At 43.6% G+C, this 20139-nt stretch overlaps 1 protein-coding gene across 1 annotated transcript in view; it reads left to right on the top strand.

Moving 5' to 3' along the window:
- Window positions 1–20139, top strand: part of SEZ6 (seizure related 6 homolog) — a 288840-nt gene that overhangs the window by 237940 nt on the left and 30761 nt on the right. The window contains exons 8-10 of the mRNA XM_078768042.1: window positions 7266–7460; window positions 17996–18134; window positions 18312–18508. Of these exons, the coding sequence (XP_078624168.1) occupies window positions 7266–7460; window positions 17996–18134; window positions 18312–18508 (531 nt within the window). The remainder of the gene's footprint in view (window positions 1–7265; window positions 7461–17995; window positions 18135–18311; window positions 18509–20139) is intronic.

Below are 20139 nucleotides of genomic sequence, written 5' to 3'. Positions count from 1 at the left end.
ACCTTCTCTAATTTGTTATATTTCAATTAAAAATGAAATCAATTTTATTTCTCAAAGTTGTTTCCCATCGATAACATTAAAATATGACTAATTGTCTAAGACTCTAAATGGTCTCCTAATTAGATTAGTCTATAATGCAGAAGTAATGAGTTTTTAGTAAACATCCAGACAAGGTGGTGGACTTTATTGTTGTACGATTACAATTAACTTGCTTTATTGTCTGAGTAGTTTTCAAAGGACAGTAAAAGTTTATCAGACGGTGAAAAGATCATTGGTCAAACTGGTCATCGCATCTGTCAGCATTAGGTGGGGGACGTTGAAGATCCCACGGTGTCCTTTGCGAAGAGTAGGCTTGTTATCTCTGGTATCCTGAACAAATTACTAATTCCTACCACGTCCTGTAAAATGTCAGGCCTAACCAGTTGGTTTGTAACTTACTTAGGCCAAAAACGATCAACAGCCAACCAACAAGGTGGGACTCATTGATATAAGTGTACTCAGGGCCGGCGCCAGATTATTTTGCGCCCTAGGCAAGGCCAGCTACTTGCATCCCCCTCCCCAAATTTTTTTTTTGCCAACTTCGATTATTAAAAACAGATGTTTTGTAGAAAAAATAAAAAGCAGAAAACATGAAACTGCTAAAAAAAAATTAAATTGCAAGAATAAGTACCGTAAGATGCCAACAGCACCAATATTAAAGGTGCAATATCCATTAATATGGCAGTGGCCCTGTTAGGGTTGGGATTTTCACTTTAAAAATATGACACTCCATGCGGCTTGCAATGCAAAATAAAGAAAGTGGTCCCTTTATGAGTGTGTGCATGGAAATTACACATAAACAAAACAGTTTTTGGTTTGAGCAATAAGTTTTAGACATGCAAAATCAAAATTTTAAATGATCAAGCTTTGATTATCTTTCGCAAATACAAAATAAAATATTTTGGCACACAGATCATTTTGAAGTAAAGGGCACTCGGTATACTGCGTACCTCAGCCATTGGCAACACAACATTCAAACCTTTTACTTCACGCACCTTTAAGTATATTAGTCAGGTTCACTATGTCAATAAATTATATTTCGTTCAAAATCATGGTAGATTAGCAAACCTATACATTTTTGGAAAGGTTATAGCATAAGGAAACTAAAAATCAGTTTACATTTGGAGAGATACCTGTATGGCGGCCATTTTGGATTTTCAAAATGGCCACTGTAAAATACATCTTTTGTTCTATTTCTGCCTCTAATTACCCTAAAAACTTTTTTAAATATACTAAACCTATATTTTCAGGGACAAGGAATCCAATGAAAGTATCAAATTAGTGCTATGGGGAATGGTAAGTCACGAATCAAAGGTTTTGAATTGCAAAATAGTCTTTATATTCGCGATAAGTTGCATAATCAAATACATGTTATCATTTTGTACAGGCAGTTAATAACATCAAAATGTGTCACAATAATTCATATCACCAAACATACACAGGCAGTCAGCAAAATCATATATACACATGCAGTCGGTATAACTTCACATCTACACAGGCAGTCAATGACAAAATATACACAGGCAGTCAATGGCATCAAACATACACGATTACAGAATATGCCATTTAGAGTTCGTCATCACTGTCCTGTGTGTCGTATCCGACAATATAGTCCGCATCGTTTTCACAGTCCGTTCCACACAAGCAAAGGTCGGTCAAATTGATTGGCAAATCGAATTGGTCGAATGGTCGATCGAATCGAATTCGATGAATCGAATCGAATTGGTCGAATGGTCGATTGAAGCGATTGGTCGAATGGTCGAATTGGTCGAATGGAATTGGTCGATTGGTCGAATTGGTCGGAATTGGCAAATGTAAACATTGATTTTCAGATTTTCCATGTAATAACGTTTCCAAAAATGTATAGGTTTGCTAATCTACCATGATTTTGAACGAAGAAACATAGCGAACCTGAGTATATATACCATTTAAGGATACTTGGCGTAACCAACCCGTCATGTTACCACAATGTTTCGCTTACAGTCAGACAGAGAAGCAAACAAAAAAACAGACAAACAGAGTTAAAAACGTCTCATAAAAGTTTCAATTTCAGAAACATCAAAATCTCACTTTGCGTGCCTTTTCCTTTGCAAATTTTGTGACCAATTCAACCAGATCAAGTGCTGATGCCTGGGCATGTTCAATTGATATAGTTGCCAAGCCAACTGGTCTCTTTTCCAACATTGTAGAGCGTATGTAAGTTTTTATAAGTTTGAGCTTTGAGAAACTACGTTCACCACTTGCCACTTATAGTGGAAGTGTGAGAAGGATCCTCAAAGCAACGGAAACATTAGGCACATTATCCAGGAGTTTTTGTTGTAGTATGAAGAGAAGTACTTCTTGTGGCGGCATAGACTTTGGAAGTCTTCGAGCTATTGCTACAAGTTCAATAATGCGCCCCTCTGATGTCTGCGCCCCAGGCGCCTGCCTAGTTGGCCTAATGGTAGCGCCGGCCCTGAGTATACTCGTTAGAATACCATCGTTAAAATAAGTCGGAGGAACACTGTTACCTTCAGTGTGTGTGTATGTGTGTCATGTATAACTCATGTATAACCCGAACAACTCTAACCCTAAGCCAAACAACCCGAACCGTAACCCAAACCCAAACCCTCACAACCCTCACAACCCTAACAACCCTAACCCTAACACAAACCCTAACCCTAACAACCCTAACCCTAACCCAAACCCTAACCCTAACCCTAACCCTCACAACCCTAACCCTAACCCAAACCCTAACCCTAACAACTCCCAAAATCAGCAGGTGTCTGAACTACAACCTCAAGAGATAACCGTCAGCCCACACGTGGCTAATTATTACCTCCGCCACCAAAGGTGGATGGAGGTTATGTTTTCACACCTGTCTGTTTGTCTGGCCCTTTGCCTGTGAACAACATATCTCAAAAAGTTGTGGACGGATTTGGACGAAACTTGGTGGACAGGTTGGGTGCCTGACAAGGACGATTCGATTCGATTTTGGTTAAGATCTGAATATGAATTCAGATGTGAGAATTATTTAACTTTGTTAAGTGATTCTTCACCATTAGTAGATCGGTCCAAAAATGATACACAGCAGGATATCTCAAAAAGTTATGGATGGATTTGGACTAAACTTGTTGGACAGGTTGGGTGTGTGACAAGGAAGAATCGATTCAATTTTGATGAAGATCCGGATCCGGCTAGTATAATTTTTTTTATGATTCTTCACCATTGAGTGATATGGCCAACCAGGTGGAGGTATGCTCTCCACTGAGTGCCGTTCTAGTTTAATATGTATCAACGTGTATATAACCGAAGATGTTGTCTCAGAATGTGGGATCACCCGAAATTCCTCGTCATGTGTGTGCGTCTGTCTGCCTGTCTGTGTGTGTGTCTGTCTGTGTGTGTGTCTGTCTGTCTGTCTGTCCGCAGCATAACTACCCGATGATATCATCCGATCTTGATGAAACTTGGGTGGGAGGTTGATATCATGATCTAGTTGTGTCCTGCCTAGAGTGGGCGTATTGCGCCCAAAAAATATGTCTTTTTAGGGGGTAATGGAGTTCAAGCTACATCTTCTCCGAGGGGTTTGGTGGAATCTGACAGGGGTTTCGATATTTGGTTAGGCCAATGTCACGTGTCTAGCCCCACGGAGCTCGATTTTTCATTTTCGCCCCAAGGTCAAGGTCACAAGGTCACGAAATTTAGAAAAGTCGATTTTTTATGGTTTTATTACATTGTTCGCTTCCTGATAGGGTGAAATGTCGTACATGATCTTATATTATCACATACATCATGAAGTACAAGTTTTCCAACAAATTTCATAATCTTCGACCTTTGACCTTTGAATGTCACAAAGGTCAAATTTTCAAAGTTGTCGGAATCGAACCGAATTTTCGGTATTGTGTAGCTAACTAGTCTCATAACAGGTAATACTATTTATATATTTTTAATACAATAGATAAATTATTTATATATTTTCAATGTCGGTTTTGACCTTTGTCATTGAATACCGCTCGCTCGTGAACCATCGTCGTCTCCTGACTTGTTTGTACCATTTTGTTCAATTGCTCCCATGGCGGATACTTGATGATTAACGAATTACCGGAATAATTTGTCAGCGGAGAGGCTTCTTTTCTCAATTCATGGACCAAGGAGTGGAATGGTATCCCAAATATAAGAAAATCCAGAGGCCCTTTCATTCTGTTTGAATTTGACACTCTGTGTTTTCAAGACTCAAGAACATGCTTTCTGTCTGTGGGAAATTATCCAGGGAATACAATCGGCATCAAATGTGTTGGAGAAGAAAGTTTTGTTGTAGGTGATTCACATCGTCGAGGTGATGAAGGCAAATGTTCAGCTAATGGCAAATCCGTAATTCTGAAGGTCACTTCCATGTCAAACCTTGTCAGAGACATTGATTTGTTTTGATCATTCTGTAATTTGTTTCATTATACGTTTCATTATATTGTAGTTTCATATATTCATATTTCATTTCATTATAATGATCATTTTTGATCATTTCATTTCATGAAAAAAAAAAAAACTTTCGCCCAAAATTCAACATTTATTTGAATTAATGTCTCATTATAAAAATCCAGTTGAATGAAAAGCAGACATTGCGTATAACCACCTAAACGGTGGTTATATGCAATGTCTGCTTTTCATTCAACTGGATTTTTATAATGAGACATTAATTCAAATAAATGTTGAATTTTGGGCGAAAGTTTTTTTTTCATTAGAGAACTTCTTTTCAAGTGTATTAGAGCGTTCTTTGTCTATATTTAGAATAGTCTAGAAATCTATGACAAAACTAAGACACCACTCAGTAGAGCGCATACTCCCACCGTGAGTCAAGTTGGAATAGTACGATTTCACAAAAGTTTGAGGGAGTAGTTCAGTGACAACACAAGACAGACACTGCACAGATATATATATATATATATATATATATATATATAATATATATAGAAGATAATGTTAAAAAAAAACAAGGCAATTTCACTTACATTTTCGGATTCAGCGTTCAACTTTATATAAGTGAGTGTATTTTGAGGCATGTGTGACTTCAAATAAAATTGTAAACCAGGAAAAACGTTCGTTTCATTCCTTAGGGATACAACATGTAAAACTGGCCCAAACGTCAAAACAAAAGCTCATTTTAAGTCGGACAAGCTAATGCGACTACTCATTCCTCTGGGAAGAATCCCGTGCACATGCTGGTCACACTTATAACTCACCTAAGTCTTTAAAAGTTCATCAAATACTGACCGCAATTGACATTCGCTGAGGTAAATGTTGATATCTCTTCTGAGGTTAAAAAAAACAACAAAAAAAACAGTTTTAAAGCATTATACGTATCAAACGATACATTTTATGAAACGGGGAAAACGAATACACACTTTGGTGGTTTTAAAACGACAGAATATGCCTTTATTAGAAAAAAACATGAACATTGAAGACGACGCTGCTAAAAAATACACCGCTCTAACGCATAACCACGAGTTTAAACTACATTTACAACAAATATGAAAACTATTTTCATATCACAATGTTAAATATAGAATATATAGAAGATAATGTTTTTTAAAAATGAGCCCTATCTTCCAATGGTAAACAATCCTTCAAAAAATTCCTGGATCCGGAATAATATCCTGAGCTTCACCAAAAACTAATCAATTCTTCCTTATGCCAAGGGCAATCATCCCACCAACTTTCATCCAAATCCGTTCAGAACTTTTCCAGATATCTTGTTCACAAACATACGGACACACATACGCACACACACACACACACACACACGGACGGACACGGACGGACACACACGGACGGACGGACACGATCGAATGCATTACTCCCTAGCGGGAGTAATTATTTCGCCCCTAACCTGAAAAAAAATACGCGCCTGCCTTAGACCCCTTTTACCTTTTAAGACCCTTTCAAAACTTTAGACAAATTTAGACCCCTTCAGCCTTTAGACGTTTTTATAACCGTTAGATCCCGAAAACCTCTGGATCCCACAGTCCCCTTAGAAGGCCAAGACCTTGACACCAATTAGGGCCCTTACAACCTTCAGACATGTTTTGTATACTGAATCGAGGCTCGTGAAAGAGCTGATGTTAGACAAAAGGCTTGAACCCTTGACCATTTAGAGCTCGAGATCATTTAGACTTTTTTGGCACGTGATATATCGAAGGCACGTGATATGTCAAGGGAGACAGCTCTGATTTCCTGTTTGGCATTGAGGACCTCCATGCATTGTTGAGACAGCAGAAGCAACATGTCCAGAGTAGAATGACCTGGTCTGAATCCAAATTGATGATCGGAGATCAAGCCATTGGAGAAGAGGAAGGATTTGATATCTGAAGCAATGATGGATTCCATGACTTTGCTGATAATTGGAAGCAGGCTGATTGGTCTGTAGTTGCAAGGATCTGTTTTTGCACCTTTTTTGTGTAAAGCGGTGATGTTGGCTGGTTTCCAGGATGCTGGTGGATGACCTTGAGCAAAAGAGAGGGTGAAGAGAACAGAGAGAGGGTGAGATAGAGTGACAGAGCAGGATTTTAAGACCTGTGGGTTGATGCCGTGTGGTCCAGTTGCAGAATCAGAGTCGAGGTTTGACAGAAACTTCTCCACCTTGTCAGGAGAGAAGGACACAGAGTCCAGGAGCAGTTGGGTACGACTGGGTACGGTGGGAACAGAGAGAGATGGGTTTTCTTGGCCTTTGTTGCCTTTGTTGTGTCCAATAACAATTCATCAGGGAGTTTGGGCAGCTTTATCAACGTTCCTTATACAGTAGCTTTTTACAAGGTTCTTACGAAGGAACATCCATGCAGAAACCTGTGCAATGTTTGCCAACCTATAGATGTTTGGCCATGCTCTATTTTTGCCTGCAATGCTCTTGTTCGGTTGTTTGGCTGAAAGCAGGATATCTCAAAAAATTATGGACAGATTTGAACAAAATATGATGAACAGGTTGGGTGTGTGAAAAAAACAAGCCGATTAGATAGAGGTTAAGATTAGCGTATCTGGCCTATCAGTGGGATATCAGTGGGATGAGAGCAGACTCTCTAACCATATTGTGCACCTGAATTTTCAATACACATCATTTACGCCAATGTTTGTCTTTCCTCAAGTCCTATTGCCTGACCACAGTGGAATCAAACTGCATTTGTGACGTTTTCTATGATGTCACACTAGATAATCCCACTAACCTTGATCTTTTACCGTGTGTCTCATCCCACCCAAAGCATTTGAACAAGGCCGTTGCTACGAGCCGTACATACAGCATGGAAACTTCACCACAACGGACAGCAGTTTTGCAGTTGGTGCGTTTGTGTCCTTTTCATGTTACGCCGGCTACACGCTGGAGCAAGGTACTTCAACAAGCGAGTGTCTCGACACGCGAGAGCCCTACTGGAATCAGACGGAGCCTGTTTGCAGGGGTGAGGTGTCCTGTACATATTATTGAACCATAACCTCCAAAGCCATATAGTGCACAATGGATATTTTAATGGATGTCTGAAAATGCAAGTTTCCTTTTGTTTTCACTTCATTAGAGTACCAAGTCTATAAGAGACTGGGTCTCCTATTGTTATTAGAGTACCAAGTCATCGTCTATAAGAGTGTATAAGTCTATAAGAGACTGGGTCTCCTATTGTTATTAGGATACCAAGTCTATAAGAGACTGGGTCTCCTATTGTTATTAGGGTACCAAGTCTATAAGAGCCTGGGTCTTCTATTGTTATTAGAGTACCAAGTCTATAAGAGACTGGGTCTCCTGTTGTTATTAGGGTACCAAGTCGATAAGAGACTGGGTCTCCTGTTGTTATTAGGGTACTAATAATAGGGTCTCCTGTTGTTATTAGGGTACCAAGTATACAAGAGATTGGGTCTCCTGTTGTTATTAGGGTACCAAGTCTATAAGAGACTGGGTCTCCTGTTGTTATTTGAGTACCAAGTCCAGAAGAGACTGGGTCTCCTATTGTTATCAGGGTACCAAGTCTATAAGAGACTGGGTCTCCTATTGTTATTGGGGTACCTATTATAGAAGAGACTGGGTCTCCTATTGTTATTAGAGTCACTAATACACTAATACGATACACTTCTCACACTCTTACGATGTCTCTCCGAAAAGACCGACTGGAAAACCCTCCCATCCACTTTCTGAATAATCCTCTCCACGAAGTTCTGTCACTCAAGCTTTTGGGTCTCACTATCTGCCATGATCTTTCCTGGGAAAACCACATTTCAAATCTGGCCTCCAAAGCCAGTCGCCGACTGGGCATCTTCCATCGTCTGGCACACCTGAGCTCCTCACCACATACAAGGCTTTCATCCGCAGCTCTATGGAATACTGCTCTCCCCTCTGGTCTGGTGCTCCTTCCTCACACCTAGCTCGTCTTCACGCTGTTGAAACCAAAGCGTTCAGAATCATTGGAATCTCCCGCGATGAAGCTAACTCCAAGGGCCTTTCACTCACTCACCCCAGGCAGGTTGGTGGTCTTTCCGTCTTCTACCGACTCCTCTCTGGCCTTGCCCCCCCAGCTCTCTCTGGGCTCTGTCCCCCAAATATTCCTACAGGTCGCACAAGATCTGCCTGCAACCCTCTTATGATTAAACTGCCAAAATCAAGACTTTCTGCTCACCTTCACTCCTTCATTCCTCTTTTCTCCTGCCTCTGGAACAAACTCCCTCACTCTCTTCAATCCCACTCCACCCTCCAGGTCTTTAAAACAGCTGTTCACCACCATCTCTTGTGGACGAGATGGAGGAGCGAAGGTGGACGAGATGGAGGAGCGGTTGCAACAGGAGGTCAAGGGGATGATACAGCACGGGAAGCATGGCTTGGGGTGGATGAAGCATGAGCGATGGGGAAAGGCATGTGTGAAAGAGAGGAGGAAGATGGTTGAGAGGGAGGTGAGAAGAAAGGAAGAGGAGGGGAGATATGTGAAAGCAGTCGGTCAGGCACAGCAAGGTGCTTGGACTAAGTGGGAAGGTGTGCGGATGAGGATATTGAAGTGGTAAGAGATGTGGAGGATGGAGCCAATATTGTTGAGTTTCCTGTTGCGGGCAACGTATGATGTGCTTCCGTCACCAGTATACTTGAGATTGTAGGGGTTGTTGCAGGAGGAGAGATGTTATTTGTGTGGAGGTGTGGGAACAGGGCAGCATGCACTGAGTGCATGTTCAGTAGCATTGGCAGCAGGACAATACAGGTGGCGACATGATCAGGCGGTGGTGGTGCAGATGGTGCAACAAGAGGTGCTGAGGTCGAGAAAAAGAAGAGTGGAGAAGGAGACTGATGGGGAGAGGTGTGGTTTGTCAAAGAAGGCCAAGTGGTAAGAGGTGGAAAGAGGAGGAGGTGGAAAGCAAGAGGGCTGTCAGATGCTTGTGATTGGCAGGTGGTGGCAGACCTAAAGCCACAATTGGTATTCCCAGAGGAGATCTGTGTGACAAGGTTGTGGCCTGACATTGTCATTTGGTCAGGTGCAACAAGACAGGTCATCTTAGGGGAATTGTCGGTACCTTGGGAAGAGAACATGGAGGAGGTGCATGAGAGGAAGAGAGGAAAGTACAGTGAGCTGGAGGCAGAGTGCCGGGAGAAGGGTTGGCGAGTTTCGTGTCAGCCATTTGAGGTGGGGTGTAGAGGGTATATTGGCAATTCCTTTTCTGCATTTCTTGCTAGGCTGGGAGTGTGTGGGACAGAAAGAAGGAGGATGTGTGACAAGGTGGCCCAGGCTGCCTTGAAAGGCTCATTTTGGATATGGAGGAAGTTTATGGAGGCACGTCGAACGGTGTAGGTTGGTTGTGTATGGTTTTGTTTTGTTTTTGTTACTATTATTATTTCTTATTTTGTGTTTATGAGTGAGTGGGTGAGGGTGTGTGTTTTTGCATGAATTAATTTTTGCATGAGTGTGTGTTTTTGTATGTTGAGTGGTGTATGTTGTAAGGGTAGGTGGTTGGTTGGTTGGTGGTGTGTGTGTGTGTGTGTGTGTGTGTGTGTGTGTGTGTGTGTGTGTGTGTGTGTGTGTGTGTGTGTGTGTGTGTGTGTGTGTGTGTGAATGATCTAGTGTGTTTTGTTCGTGAGTGGTGAAGGGTATAAAGGTGGGTGTCTGAGAGTTCCACCATGTTTGTTTGGTGCTGTGGATTCTGGATGCGGAGATGTTGTTGTTGTTGTAGTCTGCGTTCGCACTGGCTGGGGGTGGGGGTATGTACGCATCCAGGTGTAGTTGCTGGATGTGGATGTGCCACTGCTGGCCCACCTTTGCTGACCGTATCGAGGTTTAAGGGCCGAAACGGGATGATGCTGAGGACCCGGTCAGTATGGCACACTTGTGACCAGGTGTGTTTTGAACATATATATATAGTATATATATATATATATATATATATATATATATATATATATATATATATATATATATATATATATATATATATATATATATCTATCTATAATTCCAGTAATCTCTGTCTGTACGTTTGTACGTCTGTTTGTCTGTGACCGCTGTTTCTCGACAACCACGGGTCCGATATACTTTTAACTTGCCAGGTATATTGCTGGGGACCCGAGGATGTGCCTTTTCAAGGTTTCATATTAATCGGACAATTACTTACCGAGCTATGTCCAAAAAACGATTCAACCAATCAGAGAGCAGCGAACGATCGCGTGTGCCGAACGTGGCGGACACACTCTGCCTCGGATGGCACATTTGAGAGCGTATTCATTTATTTCACGTTTGCAAACTATGTTGGCGTTAAACTATGTTTTAAAACGAATAAAAACGAATTTGCGATTCATTCGCTTTCCTGCGCGTTTGTGCACGCGATGGCGATTTCTTTACCAAACTCCGGAAGCCGTTCGCTTTGGACCAAACCATTGCATGTAAATAGAGGGGGGGGGATTGTCACCGTACTCGCAAGCCGTTCGCTTTGGACCAAACCATTTCATGTAAATAGAGGGGGGGGATATAATTTTAGATATAGATATAGTACGGGCAATGCCCTAGTATATATAACTGTAAGAAATAGTAGAAACTCCACAGTACGAGCAGGGCGTCTCATTTGCATTGAATAAATAATCGTTAGATTAAATAAGACGCGGACGTAGCTTCAGGACGTCGACCTTTAATTGTCGACAAGCTTTCGACCAACAAAGGTCTTCTTCTGAGTCGGCCCCAAGTTCAACGGAAGTCACACACACACAAGTATATATATATATATATATATATATATATATATATACACAGACACACAGACACACAGACACACACACACACACACACACACACACACACACACACAGGTTGAACCCCATAACTTGACTAGGAAGCAAGGCACAGGTGGAGTCTCACCCCAGCAATATGTATAAATATGTATATATACTAAATATATATATCTATATATATATATCTGTGCAGTGTCTGTCTTGTGTTGTGTTGTGTTGTCTTGTCTTGTCACTGAACTACTTTCTCAAATTTTTGTGAAATCGTACCAAACTTCTGGTATACACATATCTCTCCCGTCGGTATGTCCTAAGTGTATATTTTAGAAAAATTTTACAATTATTATTATTATTATTTTTTGGAATTATTTTTGGGAAAAAAAAAAATTTTCAACTTAAGTTTTCAACTTCAATTGTTTATAAAATGTGATATCACGTATATTACAAATACATTTGTGCAAAATAATTGTTTGAATTATGATTGGTTTAAACCATGACAAAACGGCAACTCGGGTACAGTCATTTATCTATATAGCTACACATCTGGGCAGTGTCTGTGTTGTCACTTAACGACTCCCTCAAACTTTTGTTTCCGTGGTTGTGAAGTGTTTTTAATAACGTTGTGGTGATTTTGAATCACGTGGTGGTGAGGTATTTTGAATTATGTGGTGGTGAGGTGTTTTTAAATGACGTGGTGGTGAGGTGTTTTTAAATCACATGGTGGTGAGGTGTTTCTAAATCACATGGTGGTGAGGTGTTTTTAATTATGTGGTGATGAGGTGTTTTGAATTAGTTGGTGATGAGGTGTTTTTGAATTACGTGGTGGTGAGGTGTTTTTAATTACTTGGTGGTGAGGTATTTTTAATTTTGTGGTGGTGAGGTGTTTTTATTACGTGTTTTATGGCTGTGAGGTGTTTTAAATTACTTGGTGGTGAGGTGTTTTGAATTACTTGGTGGTGAGGTGTTTTGAATTACATGGTGGTGAGGTGTTTTGAATTATGTGGTGGTGAGGCGTTTTGAATGACATGATGGTAAGGTGTTTTGAATGACATGATGGTAAGGTGTTTTGAATTACATGGGGGTGAGGTGTTTTGGATTATATGGTGGTGAGGTGTTTTTAATTTCGTGGTGGTGAGGTGTTTTTATTACGTGTTTTATGGCTGTGAGGTGTTTTAAATTACTTAGTGGTGAGGTGTTTTGAATTACTTGGTGGTGAGGTGTTTTAAATTACTTGGTGGTGAGGTGTTTTAAATTACTTGGTGGTGAGGTGTTTTGAATTACTTGGTGGTGAGGTGTCTTGAATTACTTGGTGGTGAGGTGTTTTGAATTACGTGGTGGTGAGGTGTTTTGAATTACGTGGTGGTGAGGTGTTTTAAATTACGTGGTGGTGAGGTGTTTTGAATTACTTGGTGGTGAGGTGTTTTGAATTACGTGGTGGTGAGGAGTTTTGAATTACGTGGTGGTGACGTGTTTTAAATTACGTGGTGGTGAGGTGTATTCGTCCCAAACTTCCAGTCTGCACCTCCCCCTCCCCTTTGTATGTGCTGAGGGGTTCTTTCTTGAAAAAAAAAACATTCAACCTAAATTGCCGATAAAAATGTAATATCACAAACACAACAAATACATTTCTGCAAAATAATTGTTTATATTATGATTGGTGTAAATCATGACAACACAGCAACTCGAGTACAGTCATTAGCCTCAGCTAAAATAAGCCCGTCCCTCAGCAACGACGTTTGGTGAGGCGAGCTCAGCGAGCCGAGCCAAGCTAGTATATATATTGTTACGGATCTCAGAGACGGCACTCCCCTTAGCAAGTGGGGGTTAATCCCCTTGGCCTGTTAAGCTGGCCGTCTCTAGTCCTGGGACTTATAACGCTCTTTTGCGGGGTGAAATTAGTCAGGGTTATTGGTCAAAGTGTTCTCCCGAATACCTTTACCAATCCCTCCGCAAAACAGGGAGACAAGTACCGCTCGAAACGAAAGTAATATACAGAAGAAGAAGAAGAAGACACAGGGCAGCCTTAAGCAGTCTTATATTATTCCACAGGACAACAAACAGGACAGACAAACAGACTTACACGAAAGGGGAATAGCAGGCAGGAATGACTGGAAGAAGGGATGAGAAGGCCCAGGCAGACGGTAGGCGTCGAGGTCCGGCTCCAGGAGTCGACTCGCGTCGTGGCGGGAAAACCCTGGCAGGCAGTGAGCGCGTATCATTCACTGCGAGCGGACGTTGCATATAGCGATGGGACTGGGATGCTCCGTCTTTAACAAATGGCTTGTGTCAACGCTCTCTCCCTTGAACAAGATGCCAGTTCTTCGCACACTCCAGGTTCTTCCCCTCTCGTCGGTACCTTCTCACGCGTCTCTCTCTAGCAACTCTGGAACCCTCTCACTCAACTCGTACCTTCTCACCCGACTCTCTCTGCCTTTTTTTGAACCCTCTCACCCAACTGTCCAAGCAGTCCCTCGTAGCCGCTTTTATTGCTCGTGTTGGAATCAATGCGCGCTCTATAGAGCCACGCCCGCGATGGTCTTTCGTCAGCCCTGGTTGGCTGGTGGGGGCCCGCTCGCCCCGCCTCGGGTGGTGCGTCGGCGTGCCACGCCCGTGATCTGGCGGCCCCGCCCCCTTCTTCCTCGGCTTGACCGCATGGCTAATGGCGGCTTGGGGCAATCAAACGAACCAAGACAAGGGGCAGCGAACGCTGCCCGACAGTTACTTTGAAGCGTGGGTGAGGCGATTTGGGGAAATTGTAAGGGACCTATCTTAATAATTAATGCAACGCAGATTCAACTACTGGGAACAGATCCTTAACTGAAAGACATAATAATGAAATAACTACGGAGAGGTCCTATGGTTCGCTTCGTGTTGTACATGGACTAACTAGGGTGCGATCTTTAACAAACCAATTGATGGGGATATTTACAGGGGAACATTTATAAGGGAAACATTTACTAAAATTTACTAGTGAAGGTTCTAAAAACCGTAACAACCGTAAACCGTAACAGCGGCGCCATTTTGTGCCCCTCTAACCTCGTGCGAGGCGCCGCCATCTTGTGCGCCTGCAACCCCCTCTCCCGCATCCTCATTGCTCTCCTCCTCCCTCTCTCTCAATTCCTCCCTGGGGTCCTGGGTTGCCTCTAACCCCTCTTCTACCTCCCCTACCGGCATCCGATCGCCTTGATCATCCATGGCACGATTTAATTTGGATGTTCTAATAAAATTTCGGCCGCTCCAAATTTTGACCAAATTTTTAGACGTTCTTAAAAATTTGGTTCGGGTCCAAATCCCAACTCCTCGACACCAATTGTTATGGCCAATAGCACAATTGGTGTCCAAAATTTGGTCTAAATAAATTTAGTCCCAGGTTCCAGATCCCAACTCCTGACTACCAATTGTTGCGGATCTCAGAGACGGCACTCCCCTTAGCAAGGGGGGGGTTGATCCCCTTGGCCTGTTAAGCTGGCGGTCTCTGGTCCTCGTACTTTTAACGCTCTTTTGCGGGGTGGAATTGATCAGAGTTATTGGTCAAGGTGTCCTCCCGAATACCTTTACCAATCCCTCAGCAAAACAGGGAGACAAGTACCGCTCGAACCACGGACAAGATGGTATTTGCCGAGCGGTTTGGCAATCCGCAGCTCGAGCCATTAACAAAGGACTAAACCCGACTATTGCGGTTGGCCGAATCGTGCCACAGGTACTCAATCGAAAGAAGGGACTAAAGCGATCGGGGGAAAGAAGAAACCAAAGTAAGGAATACCAGACATTTATTAATTATGTACAAAACCAAAGAACCAAAGAAGAAAGGAAAGTAATATACAGTGAAGAAGAAGAAGACACAGGGCAGCCTTAAGCAGTCTTATATTACCCCAGGACAAACAAACAGGACAGACAAACAGACTTACACGAAAGGGGAATAGCATGCAGGAATGACTGGAAGAAGGGATGAGAAGGCCCAGGCAGACGGTAGGCGTCGAGGTCGCTCCAGGAGTCGACTCGCGTCGTGGCGGGAAAACCCTGGCAGGCAGCGAGCGCGTATCGTTCACCGCGAGCGGACGTTGGATATAGCGATGGGACTGGGATGCTCCGTCTATAACAAATGGCCCGTGTCAACGCTCTCTCCCTTGAACAAGATGCCAGTTCGTCGCGCACTCCAGGTCCTTTCCCTCTCCTCTGTACCTTCTCACGCGTCTGTCTCTTGCAACTCTGGAACTCTCTCACTCAACTGGTACCTTCTCACCCGACTCTCTCTGCCTTCTCCCCCGACTCTCTCTGCCTTCTCTCCCAAAAGGCTTTGCGCTCGTGCTTATATTACCCCTGTTGGAATCAATCCGCGCTTCATGGAGCCACGCCCGCGATGGTCTTTCGTCAGCCCTGGTTGGCTGGTGGGGGCTCGCTGTCCCCGCCTCGGGTGGTGCGTCGGCGTGCCACGCCCGTGATCTGGCGACTCCGCCCCCTTCTTCCTTGGCTTGACCGCATGGCTAATGGCGGCATGCGGCAATCAAACAAACCAAGACAAGGGGCAGCGAACGCTGCCCGACTGTTACTTTGAAGCGTGGGTGAGGCGATTTGGGGAAATTGAAAGGGACCTATCTTATTTGATGAATGCAACGCAGATTCAACTACTGGGAACAGATCCTTAACTGAAACACATAATAATGAAATAACTACGGAGAGGTCCTATGGTTCGCTACGTGTTGTACATGGACTAACTAGGGTGCGATCTTTAACAAACCAATTGATGGGGATATTTACAGGGGAACATTTATAAGGGATGCATTTACTAAAATTTACTAGTGAAGGTTCTAAAAACCGTAACACATGGTGTGTCGTTACGTTTTCAAAACTCGGCTTCGGAAAGCCGAGCAATGAATACGGGTGGTTCGTCTACTGCGGTTGGGTCCGTCCGGCATTTGATTCGGGGGAGGAGGTTTACTCGGGCCGAGATTCCAAGGTCCACCTCGGCACGGAGCCTTTCGGTCTCCTGCCCGATGGCCCAATCTTGCCCGGCCGGAATGCCGCAACCACAAGGGGGCGCCATTCCGATCCTTCCTACCTTCCCTCGAACCGGGCCGGTCGCCTTGCCCGGCAAAGCGCGGACGCGACCGTGCAGGGCGGGGCCCGGCGCGGATCGCACACAGCCGTTCTTTTGAAACCGCCATGATTACGACCCTCGCCGGTTCCCGCAGTACACAAAGCCCGTCACGGACCGGGAGCTCGCGTCGGCTATACATCGGTCTGAACGCTATCCCATTTAACATCGATGCTCCCCATACATGCTCACACCACTCGTTCCTTTTCCTCCTCACACATCCAGGTGTCTCCATACACTTTGTTATTGTACTTGCTCGTGCATTCTCTTTTGCTCCATACTCAGGTCTACTCATAACGCTCACCACACACTCTCGCGCACATTCTTGCGCACCCATTCTCCTCGCACACTCTATTATCATGCACACCTCTGTTCCACACCTCTCCTCCGTTACGTCCTCCGTAACACTCACCACGGGTGTGGACTCCTGCACATACCCACTCACACGCTCCGATGTGCCCTCCCGCACACGCGCCACAACCAACTCAGGTGTGCCTCCTCGCACCCGCTCCTCATCCATCTCATTCTCGGTTCGGGCTTCCAATCCCACTCCCCGACACCAATTGTTACGGACCTCAGAGACGGCACTCCCCTTAGCAAGGTGAAGGGTGGGGGGGGGTTAATCCCCTTGGCCTGTTAAGCTGGCCGTCTCTGGTCCTGGTACTTGTAACGCTCCTTTGTGGGGTGGAATTGATCAGGGTTATTGGTCAAGGTGTTCTCCCGAATACCTTTACCAATCCCTCCGCAAAACAGGGAGACGAGTACCGCTCGAACCACGGACAAGATGGTATTTGCCGAGCGGTTTAGCAATCCGCGATTCGAGCCGTGAACAATTGGTGTCGGGGAGTGGGATTTGAAGCCCGAACCGAGAGTGAGATGGATGAGGAGCGGGTGCGAGGAGGAATCGAGGAGGAATGACAAGGAATCAATGTAAACTATCGGCCTATTTGCCTTGTGCTCTTCTGCGGTTCTTTTTCACACAATAAAGGGAAGGCATTCCTCTAATATTTGCCTTTTACATACTTCTCCTTCCCATTTCCATCATTAGTTCCAATATGTTACATTGAACAACATGGCAGGTTTGATGCTGAATTTCTAACTCTGGGAAACATCAAGACCTTGTAACTCAGTAAAGGCATCGGAGGCAAAAAAAAAAAAAAAAAAAAAAAAAAACACCTTTAGAGGCCATTTTTCCCCGCAAAGCGGGGGTTGGCCTTTTTCGGGCACCATAGTTGTTGTTGTTTGTTGTTGTTGGTCCCCTTTTTGAAGCAATGTTTTACGGCCGGATGCCCTTCCTGCCGCCAACCCTGTTTGTCGCCTTTTACGACAAACAGGGAATTACCAGTGAACTGGTACTCAATTAGCCGACCTCGGAAGGATGACAGGCTGAGTCAACCCCCCTGGCGTTAATTCAGTGATCGACCGTGATTCGAACCCAGGATCCTAGGATCCTAAGCCGGCACCCTAGCCGCTAAGCCAACACCAGGCTCAATAATGTTTAATTTTCAATATTTTTTCAACCAATTTTTCAATTTGCTCAACCAATTTTCAATTATTTTCAATAATTTCAATTTTCAACACCAGCTTTCAATAAAGATGAAAATTAATTGTTTTGAAATAACTCGGAGGACGCTGCTCTTGTTGTGTTGTCTTTGCAGCTCTGTGTGGAGGGGAATTGTCCAGCTCACACGGCGTGATCCTATCTCCCAACTACCCTGGCACATACAAGGAGGGCCAAGATTGCATCTGGGGTATCCGAGTCGAAGACGGGCGTCGCATGCTGCTGGAGATCCAACTGTGAGACTCGCATTCAGGCCTGAACCTAATGCTGTCCACATAATCTTTGCAGATATGCACCATAACACAATGGGTAAACTGATGGTCTTGCAGTGGGCATACTTCGGACAAGCATTGAGGTGAATTAAAGTAGTGGTCATTTTTTATCTCTCCAAATTTAATAATCTATTATGACAGGCTCGACATCAGCAGCATGGACTCTTTGACCATCTATGATGGCGATGACCTGACGGCGCGTATTTTGGGCCAATATGCCGGTGTGCACCATCGCTTCCGGGCTTACAGCACAGCTTCTGAGGTGACGCTACAATTCCTAACCGACCCTGCTCGTGTCACTGCCCGCCGTGGTCGTGGATTCATGATCAACTTTTCAGGTACGTACGAGAACCTTATACCCAGAAAATATTCAGGAGAAATTTCTGTATTTTCTGTGTTTGTGTTTCTGGAGAAATTTCTTTTTTATATGGAGAAGTGAACGCTCGTTTTACTATGTGCGTGTTGCACATCAAGTGCAGCGAATTTCACCTCCCTGCGCCTTGTATTTATTTTTATTTAAAAAAAAAAACGCTTCTGTACACCGCCATTGAGGCTCAGTTTGCAAACCACCATCTACAATTCCAATAGAAGAGACATAATTTTCGGGTTTGTTTTATACTCAAAAATAGACTGGTAGTGAACACACATTCGTGTTAAAAGATTGTCCTTGAAAACTTACCCTTATGAAGGGGGACAGACATCTGTACAAACACACAACAGACATTGTGTTTTCATATGGTAGATATCTGACTTTTAAGAATGTTCACTTGAGTGCATCCCTTGTATTATTTCAACTTCCGTTTCTTATGACGCCATCTGTTAACGTATTGATGATGTAAACCTGGTGGCGCTTAGACCGCCATAAATGGTGATTTCATGCATGTTTTTAGATAGCGGTGGCTCATTGCATCATGTGCATTCTGTGGCGGGTTGTAAATTTCTTGTTTTGTCCACAGGTAGCATAATTTCTGGGGTGTACGACCATACCGGATATGAGGTGCCCCCTTGGGTTGACACAAGAATTAGGAATAGTTTTCAGGATGCCGACGCTTTGTTGAAAGACACCATGGGATCTTTAACGTCCACCAAGTAACGTCCAAGCAAAGGATGACACTTTGTGATGCGACACAGTTTGTCGTGAAGCTAAGAATCAAACCCAGACTAAACGGTTCAATGGTGAAGGTGCGCTCCCTCTGCACTATCATGTCAGCTCATAGCAATTGTATGTTCCTTAAAGTGAAACAAAACACATGTTAAAAGCTGAGAGTGACTACATCTGATTGTTCCAGTTTTTATATTTCAACTTTCAACTTACATATTCACATGAAAAATATGCAACGTTTATCAATGCATGCAACTTCCATGAATATCACAGTTATTTTCTTTGGAGGCGGCCATGTCACCTGCCTTTGTGATTCCCAGATTGGCTGTGAAACATCCCATGTGAAAATCATGTGCATTTGATCCAATTGCAGAGAAGTCATGCTGCATGGAAATTTATGGAAAGGTCAATATGGCCAGGCATTAATGGATTATGTATGAATCAATGGAAAATCCAATATCCCAGTTGTACAATATCTCAATTCCAATGCTATGCAGATAGCAGATGCATCACTGTCTCCTGATCTGAAATTGATGAGATGCTGGTCTGGTAATTCAACCTTGTCCTTCAATCCTGAAAAATATCTCATCGTATGACTCTGGGAGGATTTTAAAGCAAACCCACCTACTTATTTCCATGGTTAGTCACTACAAGAGGTTCAGTCTAAACTTGTAGGCCTCACCATCGGCCTCCTCTGGCCCAACTACCTAGAAGAACTGGCCCCCAAAGCCAGCCGCAGATGATCCATATCTTTCCTTGGAAATACAGAGCTACACAGTCTACAAGGCCTTTTTCTGTTGTGCAATGGAGTACTGCTTTCCACTGTGGGCTGGCACCCCAGCACCCCATCTCTTTTCTGGATTACGT

Source organism: Myxine glutinosa, chromosome 14 (genome assembly GCF_964187855.1).
Source record: "Myxine glutinosa chromosome 14, kmMyxGlut1.1, whole genome shotgun sequence".
Lineage (NCBI taxonomy): Eukaryota > Metazoa > Chordata > Myxini > Myxiniformes > Myxinidae > Myxine > Myxine glutinosa.
Note: the sequence above shows the minus strand (reverse complement) of the source record. Positions and strands in the feature narration are given on the sequence as shown.